The 9,323-nt window shown below is 39.5% G+C and overlaps 1 protein-coding gene and 1 non-coding gene across 2 annotated transcripts; both read left to right on the top strand.

Annotated features, from left to right (window-relative positions):
• Nucleotides 1–492: 492 nt before the first annotated feature.
• On the top strand, nt 493–8,566 carry Hmgn5 (high mobility group nucleosome binding domain 5). The gene is made up of 6 exons (XM_028855990.2): nt 493–663; nt 2,412–2,435; nt 2,960–2,989; nt 3,231–3,287; nt 5,428–5,565; nt 7,349–8,566. The coding sequence occupies exons 1-6, from the start codon at nt 649–651 to the stop codon at nt 7,991–7,993; spliced, it is 909 nt and encodes a 302-aa protein (XP_028711823.1). The 5' UTR covers nt 493–648; the 3' UTR covers nt 7,994–8,566.
• On the top strand, nt 4,037–4,201 carry LOC114682180. Its single transcript, XR_003733000.1, has one exon. It is a non-coding gene; the product is annotated as a U1 spliceosomal RNA (small nuclear RNA).
• Nucleotides 8,567–9,323: the final 757 nt, after the last annotated feature.

The following is a 9,323-nucleotide window of genomic DNA, read 5'->3' as shown; positions in this document are numbered from 1 at the left end:
CGGCTTTGGCGGGAAGTTCTCGCGACCAGAAGCGTTCCCACTCTTTTTCCGATCTCTAAATGGGTGCTCCTGTCACTTCAACCTTACCCTCCTGCCAACTGGGAAAGACCAGAGCTCTGGCTCAATCTAGTCTCAAAAGGGCCCGCCACCACGCGCGAAGAAGGAAGGGGGAGATCGGAGATCGTGGAAAAAAAAACCCAACTGTTTGAGCTTTCGCCTGTCGTTATAACAAAAAAGGGTGAAAAGGCAAGAAAACTGGATTTCCTGCTGGTCACGTTGGAGCCCTAGGCGTCTGCTAAGTGCATGGACTCCGGCACCCAGAGGCAGTCAAAGCCGGCAGCGTAGGAGAGCTTCGGGCAAGTTCGCGGGCCACGCCTTCCGAACCGGCCACCTCCTCTCATTGGCCTGACAGCCTGTCACTCCAACCTGGCTCCCACTTCGGCTAACCATTCACGTAGTTTGGTTGCGTCTTGGCGTGTTTAATGTTGCCAATAACGAGAGATTTTTTTTAGGGGGAGGGGGGACGCGAGAACATATCGTGCTGCAATTAGTTCATTGAAAACTCAGTCGCTCGCGGAGCGGTCAGACGGAGACTCCTCTCGGCATTTTTCCCTCCTGCCTAAGGATCTCCTGCGGAGAGCTGCAACAATGCCCAAAAGAAAGGTAAGTGAAATGGGAAGATAGACGGGTGATTAGCTGCCGAAATACATATTTCCTATGGCAGAGATTTCTATCTTTTTGAAAGAGCATTTCGGTTTCTAGTTTGGTTTTTGTGATGTTCTGAATGGAAGGCGAGGGAAAGGTAGCGAGCCGTCTGTGTTTGGTTTCGGAAGGTCTCGTATGCAACTGGTAGTTCACTTTTGGCTTGTTTTGTTTAAGGGAGAGAATCGTTTGAGAGGTGTCTCCATGCTGAATTACAAACAGCCATAGCGCTGTGCTGTCGCTTCCTACCCCACCCCCCTTCCTCCGCTTACCCTATTGGAGAACTCTTCTCCCAACCATACTTCCAGCGCCAGCTTCCTCCTCTACCTCCAGTCTTTCTCCGGGAACCGTCCCGTTTGGGGGAACGAAAGCCCCGGCTTTCTCTTGTTTTTGCCTTTGTTCTTTCCGTTTTCTTTTTTCCTTTTTTCCCCCTCTTCCCTCCTCCACTTCTTGTCATGCCAGATGGCTATGCAATGGTAATCCTGTGCCATTAGGCGGCGCAGACTTCAAACTGTCCTAGAGAAGGGAGAGATTCACCGCTGTAATTAGAAACTTTAGATCTGAGAGATTTGGCACTCTCGGAACTCTCTAGTTAAAGGTGGAAAGGTGATTAGAGAGCCGCGTCCGAAAAACTCCAGCCAGCGTCGGATGGTGGGGCGGCGTGGGATTTGTTCACTTCAGACATTGGGGAGTTGATCTGAGCTACCAAGGGCTACAGGTCTTCTGTAAACCTTCACTTCAAAATTCCTGTCTCTGCATAGATAGGAAATGAGTTGACGATCAGTATTTGTGTTTATTTTTTTTCTCCCGAGTCTCTTACAACTAAAATGGAGCGCAGTTTCATTGCTTGGTGAAATCGTAAAACACTGTGTTAATGTAAAAGCCTTATAATTGTTTTTATATTCTTGTGAATCCGTCCGCCTTCCGTATTCCTGGAACGTAGAAACGACACTGAATTCCTCAGTGCTCTGGGCTGTATGAATCGTTGAAATAATAGCCTGGTGATTCCCAGGGTAAAGGGCTACCCAGATACCGAAAGCAATTGTTTCTAATCACCACCCCCTTCCCCGAGGCTCCCGCCGCCGGGCTCTTTTTGGCTTGTGCAATGGATCTTGCTTTTTTGCAGAGCTGACAGCAACCTAGTAGCAGGTAGTGGCGGGAAGTTTTAAAATCCTCCGCCTGCTTCTCCGAATAAAACGTTGACGTTAGAACAAAGACGTTCGTCCTTGAAAGTATGGTGGGGTTGTTGTTTTGTATGCAGAACTTGGGGAGGAAAATAGTCCATAATCAGTAGAGCAGGTCAGATAGACACAATTGCATAGCAAACATAAGGCAAGAGAGGGAAATTGCAAGAAGCTCCGCCTTCGTTTGTCCCGCCCCAGCCCTTGTTTTGGCTTTAACATTAGAGCAGGTGGATTTCAAAATAAAAATGGTTTGTTTTTAAGAGACGTTGTTTACACAAAAAGGTTACACTGACTCTTTGTAAACCGATCTTGAGCATGAACTTGCATCTTGGTGTACATTTCATATTTCGCATACAGCAGATGTAGAATAGCTGCTAGAAAAAAAACACGTGGCTGCTGGAGCGGGAACCCAGGAAAGTCACAAGTGGCTAAAGTTGTAATTATAATCCATCGGCGATATTTTCTGGTCTATGTGGTTATATTGATTACCCTATTTCTCTTTTGTATTTTTCTCTCTCTACATAGGCTGCAGGTGATGCCAGTCAGGAGGTGAGTGTCTTTAGTTTGTGAGTTTCCCTGAAAAAAAATGCACCCATTTTAGCAACTAAAGACATATAACTAGGTAAAAATTAATCTGGTGGTTATATTTGTACCAGATGAGTACTAACGTTGTGTATGCCAGTGCTCTGTCAAAAGTACATTAATGAAAATGACAGACTTTTTGGAATTTAGGGTCCTACTGTGCTTGTTATAACATGCTGGGAGCACCTTCTTAGGCTTCAATTCTGCGTTGTCAGTTGGTGAGCAAAAAGGTATATTTTCATTTTAAAATGTGCTCCTCGATAATAGCAACTCTGCTGATTTAGCTCAGTGAAAGAGGCTTGTCATGGGATTTTATTCTCTTTACCATATGAAAGGGGGGGTCCGATGTGTCCACCATGATATTCCTTAACCAAATTTATAATTACTTCCTTAATAGCAATATTCACAGTGTTACACCAAATATTTTATCAATAAAAATAATTCTAGATTTGTACGTCCATAATTCTTTTGACTTTTTTTCCCACTTCCAGCCAAAGAGAAGATCTGCCCGACTGTCTGCTGTAAGTGGTCTCTGTAAAAGGCTGCCCATGTATCACGGAATGGAGGTTTTTAGAATCAGGGAATCTTACATAATATTAACTTTAATATGAAGCCTATTGGAAGGGTTATGGGAAAAACTTTACACATTAAAGAAAGGGTTTATTTTTGTTCCTAGTGCTTAGTTTAAATCATACTCATAAATTTCATTGCTAGTGCTCTTTTTTCAAATATGATTTCTTCCTCTTTTCTTATATAATGCAGATGCCTGTGCCCTTTACACCACCAGAGTTGAAACCTAAAAGAGCATCTACTCCAAGGGTAAATATTCAAATTCTAAGTTTGAAGAAAATGTGTGATTTTTTTAAAGAAATAAATTATGAGAGTGCACACAACTGATCATTTTGTTTTCTTCATAGTTTGCTTAACCAGAAATATAATGTACCATACAGTACATATAACTCTACTGGGTGGTGAATATTTGTATATGTTTGGGGATTGGTAGCTGGGTCTTAGCATTTTTATTTGGTAGTTACGACATAATATTGTAAATGTAAAATAAAAAAATGTTGGTGGATAGACATGTTAAATGTATGTGCCTTTGAGATTTAATCGCTAAAATACCAATATTCCTGGGAAAACAGGCTGTAAACTGCAGCAACCCAATAGTGCATTATAATAATAGCAGCAACTAATATTTGTTACTACTTCAGGAAGTGATTTCATGTATGTTGCTTTAAATGATTTTATATAGACGTCTGTGCTTGGATGTTATAGCTAATGACAGGCTGAAAGAGAAATAAAGTCAATATTAAGTTAACTCTTAATTGCTTTACTACACAATTTTTTCTAACACTTGGTTGAATGACAAAAATCAGAAAAGATTAAAGCTATAAAGAATATTTGATGAGAGCAAGCCAGTAAGCACTGTCCTTCCATGACTTCTGTTTCAGCACCTGTCTCCAGGTTCCTGCCCTGACTTCCCTAGATGATAGACTATAAATACATCCTTCCCCTGACCAAAAAATAAAATAAAATAAAGCACCACAAGAATATTTGAGAATATTTGACTACTTACCCGGCAGGGGAGCTACCATGGTCACTAAGGTGGTTTTCCCAGGGAAAGGCTCATCCATTGCACTCCGGATGCACTGGCCCCTGTGATTTCCCCAAGCACGGGAAATGTGACTGCATCATTTGTGGTAGTGGGGAGGCTGCATTTGTGCACTCCCCTGGAAAAAATTTTTGAGATCATCTAATCATTTTCTGACTGAAGACACAACAAACTATGACCATTTATGTAAGATGCTTTTGATATTTTTTAATTAAAAATTCTTAAATGCTGTTTAACTGTCTTGATCAATCGAATTACATATTGATGCAGCACTAGCTGCTGAACTGTTCTTCTGCAAGTTGTTCTGAGAGGGGAAGGACAGGGGAAAAGCATAGGAATAAATCAGAATGGGTATTATGTAATCATGCACTTTAAAATTATTTATATTTCTCAGACCTCTGTTTCTCATTTGTTAACAGAATAATAGCTTTTGTGTATGGTGCAGTATATAATTTCTAACACAATTCCATAGGGTTTTCCCAATTGACTCTTATAATGTATCTCTTTGTGATGAGTGGTATTATCTTTTTATATATGAAAACACGATCTGAAAGAGATTTATACTTTTCCTCAAGAAAACACTAGATAAATGGAAGACAGAATTCAAATAGATTTCTCCAGTCTTAAATAAATGATCATCCTACTGCATATACACTTAAGCAAAGACTTTTCCTATAGCAAAAAAAAGTTCAAGGAAATGTATAGCTTACACTTATAAATAGCTGCATCCCATAATCTCTTCTAAAAGTGTCTAAGATGATGTTCTCACCAACATGACATTTCTCTTAATTACTACCAATGGAGACTATTGCTAATGATTAGACTAGACAGCAATAAATTGACTTTTGGTAAGAGACATTCCATTTATCAGTCTAACTTGATGCTGGGAATTGGACCTTGGGCACGAGTGAACACTAACTTGTTATTTCTCAATGCAGGCAGCATAAAAGCAGATTTCTTTAATTTATATCAGGGTAAAAGAATTCTTTAATTTTTTTTTTGGCTTTGGTTTTCCCAGGCAAGGTTTCTCTATGTAGTTCTGGAGCCTGTCCTGGAACTCACTCTGTGGACCAGGCTGGCCTTGAACTCACAGAGATCCACCTGACTCTGTCTCCCAAGTGCTGGGATTAAAGGCATATGCCACCACCGCCCAGCTAAGAATTCATTTTTAATGTTGCTTTAGGGGTAACTCTGACAGAGTTATGTGTTAATTTTATTGTTATCAGACTTATGTACAGTATGGTAAAGCTGCCCCTAAATTATTTCATCAGCTGTTAATGTAACTTTAGTGGTTTAATTAACATAGCAGCTAAATTGTGTATTTTTATTGTTTTTGGTGCTGGACAGAAAGTGAAGACCACAAATGTTGTTGTGGAAGAAAACAAAGATGCAGCTGCCATAACAATTCCTGACCCCAAGCCAGAAGATGTTAAAGAAGAGTGCAACATGGACAGTGCCGAAAACGGCGAAGCCAAAATGGTGGAGGTATCCTCCTCAAACGTTAACAGCTCCGTCTTCTTGAAAACTTAACGGTGCCAGTGAAAGCGCTCTTAGTTGCCTTTCAGTTTAAACACAGAAATAGTAAATGAATAGTGGTTCTGTGGTATAATGGCATCTAAATAGAGAGTGAACTGAAACTATGAGCGCTGCAGGAAGTGCTACACAAGTAGTTGGGTAGCATTGCTCTTGCTTTACCAATGCCGGGAAACAGGACTTCCCACAGCTATAACTCTCTTATTAAAACTAGGCCGAACTTTAATTCCTTTTGTCAACACATGGACTATGTGTAACTTCTTTCTCCAGAAAAAGACTATTTCCTCTGTGGGTGGTAAAACAAACTATCATAGGATTGTTTTCCAGACAGGGTCTCATAGCCCAGGATGGCCTCAAACTCATTGTATAGTCAAGAAGGACCTGGAACTTCTGATCCTCTTTGCCTCCTCCTTCTAAGTGCTATGATTACAGGCCTGCATCACCACACATACCTAATTTATGCCAGGCTGGGGATCCAACTTAGAGCTTTATGCATGCAAGCACTCTATCAATGTGTTACATGGCCAGCTATGTATTGTGTTTTTTATAGATTTTGCTTTATATATTTAATGTATCCTACACTTTAAGTATTCTAGTAAAATACCTAAAATAAGATGTCAAATCAAACATATACATATATGTAAACTCTAAGTAATCATACAAGATTTTTTAGTAATTTTTTTTAAAGCACAAATGTGCCAGTAGGCAGAGGCAGGTGGATCTTTGTGACGTCAAGGCCAACCTGGCCAACCGGAGTGACAAGAATGAGATGCAGAACAACAGAGCTACATCATGAGATGCTGTCTCAAACATACACACACACAAAAGCACAAATGTAAATTGTGCTCGGTGGTTCATGCCTGTTACCCTAGGACCTTAAGGCTTTATTGCTTTGAAGAGATACCATGACCGCAGCAACTTGTATAAAAGAAAGCATTTAATTGGGGCTGGCTTACGGTTTCTGATGTTTAGACCATTGTCATCATGATGGGAGCATGGCAGCACACCGGCAGATATGGTGCTGGAGAAGTAGCTGAGTGTTCTACATCCAGGAAGTAGTAGTAGTGGTAGTATCTGAGGGTTCTACGCAGGCAGCAGGAAGAGAATGACACTGGGCTTGGCTTGGGCTTCTCAAACCTCAAAACCCACCACTTTAGTGGCCACCACAAGGACACACCTACTCCAATAAGGCCAATACCTCCTATTCTTTCTCAAGTAGTGCCACTCTCTGATGACCAAGCATTCAAATATATGAGCCTATGGTAGCTATTCTTATTCAAATCACCACACACAGTATTTGGTAGATGCAAGCTGGAGAATCACTGAGTTCAAGGGCAGCCTTGTCTGAAAATAAAAAGCAGCATTATTTTCCCAAGGAGTTCTTTATCTCCACATGTTTTACTTACTGAAAATTTATGACACAGAATAAATAAACATCCTTTGTTTATTTACTTTGTTTCATCAATTGGTAATGAAAATTGTTGATATAGACAAGCTTTACTGAATTGGTTAAGTTAATTTTGGTTAAAACATCTATTTGTTGTGCTTGGTATCAAGATGATGTACTTGTATATTGTTTAGAATATTTTCCTTATATCCTGGTTTTTCCATAGGAAAACTACTTTCTGGCAAAAGAAATTTAATTTGGCTTTTCATGAAAGAGAGATCATCTGATCCAACATGTGAGAGAAAACAGCTCTAAATTTACAATCTTATTTTCCCTCATTCTATCTAGGCACCCATTCCTAAAATGGAAGCTGAGGAAGTAAAGGAACAGATGAATGAAGACACTGAAGAAGACGGAGGAGAAAAGAAAGAAGCAGAGGCAGCAGAAGGAAAGGAGGAGGAGCTAGAAGAAAATGTCCAAACTATCGAGAAGGATGAAACTGGAAAGGAGGACAAAGATGATGGCGAGGAGGTGAAAGATGGAGAAAGGGAAGAAGTCCTGGAAGAGAAAATCGATGCGGCAGAAAGTGAGGCTGCAAAGGAGAACAAGGATGCTGAAGAGAAAGGAGGCGATGAGGAAGAAGACAACAAAGAGGAAGGGGCTGGGAAGAAGGAAGAAGAGAAAGATGACAAACAAGAGGAGGCTGAAGCGGAGGAAGAAGTGAAAGAACAGGAGGAGGAGGAAGAAGAGAAAGGCGGAAAATTCGAGGAAGAAGAAGAGGAAACTAAGGAAGATGGGAAGGAAGGCCAGAGTGAGGAAGAGGGCAAGGAGAAAGATGACGGGAAAGAGGAAGATAGAAAGGAGGAAGGAGGAGAAGAAAAAGAGGTTGCAGGGGAAGGAAATGATGAAACCAAGGTGGAGGCTGAAAAAGAAGCTGAAAACCAAGATTTCCAACAAGATGAAGAAGAAGAGGGGTCTCTGCGCATTGTCTAAAACTGCCCTATGTGATGTCATCATTTGGTAACATGTACCTTCCTGTTGTAATGTTAATAGAGATAAATATTTTTATCAGATATTTTATAAACAGTGCTTTTCTTTAGCATCATTCAATCTTGGAACATCATCATTCAGGTTATTAGTTGCAAAATACCTAACATGACACCTTTATACATTTGTGATTACCGTAGTGCAAAACATAAAATGTATACTTGCAACTTTGTGAATTTCACTGTGTGTAAGTTATATATTAAATCTTTGATTTTCAATTTTATTCTTATACGTGATAATTTTGCAAAGTAGGAGAATTCGAGAAGAAAGAGTTTGGTACAACTTTGCTGTAGTTCTGTAGGTTGCTTTTATAAAGAAGGTCAACTATTTTCAGGTAATGTTAAGAGTTAGAATTGCCATTACCAAATATAACTGTATTAGTAGCTTGGAAAGAATATAAAATCTTAATTTCATTTTTGAATAAATTTGAATGTTTATTTCAGGAGGGCAGTTTTGATTATATGTGTATGCACAAAGTTTTGCTGGGTTTATCATAATAAAAAAGTTCCACAAAGGTCATTATGGTTTGTGATATTTCAAAACCTGTAGTTTAGTGGGATGTTAAAATCCTTGATTTTTCTCCCATTTTGTGTTCAGAAAAACACTTGAGTTTTTTTTATTGAAATACAATTAATAAAATCATAAAACTCAGCATTTTAATCATTCCAAAATATGCAGTGCATTGGTTTATGTATCATTCATTTTTATATCTTAAGGATATCCCATTCAGTCAAAGCATATTTTATTTTTTCATCAGTATTTATATTGCTTCTAAACTGTATCAGTTACAAATCTGCCATGAACACTTATGCCTGTTGGTGTTACAGTATGATCAGTGATTTCCTTTGATATGTTACTTGTGTGCAAAGCACATTACAAAAGTGCTGTACGTTTTTGTTGAGCATTTAAGAGTGGAAGGTAGAGGCAGGAGGATAAAGAGTTCATTGGCCATCATTTTTAGACAATGACAGCAAACATCCTGCCAGGACACCCCACAAAGAAGTTGTTGTCAGAGTAACACTCCCAGTTTTCTCTATAAGGACATCCCAGGGGATTTGACGGAAAGATGGTAATAGGTAAGTTTTTTTTTTTCATGTGAACCCCTATGCTTTATGCAAAGCAGCCAACTTCACCTTATAATATTAAGTACATAAAGCATTTACATAACAAGAACAGGGTATACAACACTAGAGTTGTTCTTTCATTCTATTATACTAAAGTAAACTTACTTCTTGAGGTCTTAATTTTGTTCATTGATGTTTGAATTGTATCTCAT

Source organism: Peromyscus leucopus, chromosome X (genome assembly GCF_004664715.2).
Source record: "Peromyscus leucopus breed LL Stock chromosome X, UCI_PerLeu_2.1, whole genome shotgun sequence".
In the NCBI taxonomy this organism is placed as follows: Eukaryota; Metazoa; Chordata; class Mammalia; order Rodentia; family Cricetidae; genus Peromyscus; species Peromyscus leucopus.
Note: the sequence above shows the minus strand (reverse complement) of the source record. Positions and strands in the feature narration are given on the sequence as shown.

Excerpts from the sequence above, each read along its gene's own strand:
- Hmgn5 (XM_028855990.2), top strand. Across the intron at positions 2,436-2,959 it reads CAGGTGATGCCAGTCAGGAG|CCAAAGAGAAGATCTGCCCG; the intron begins GTGAGTGTCTTT and ends TCCCACTTCCAG. Across the intron at positions 3,288-5,427 it reads AAAGAGCATCTACTCCAAGG|AAAGTGAAGACCACAAATGT; the intron begins GTAAATATTCAA and ends GGTGCTGGACAG.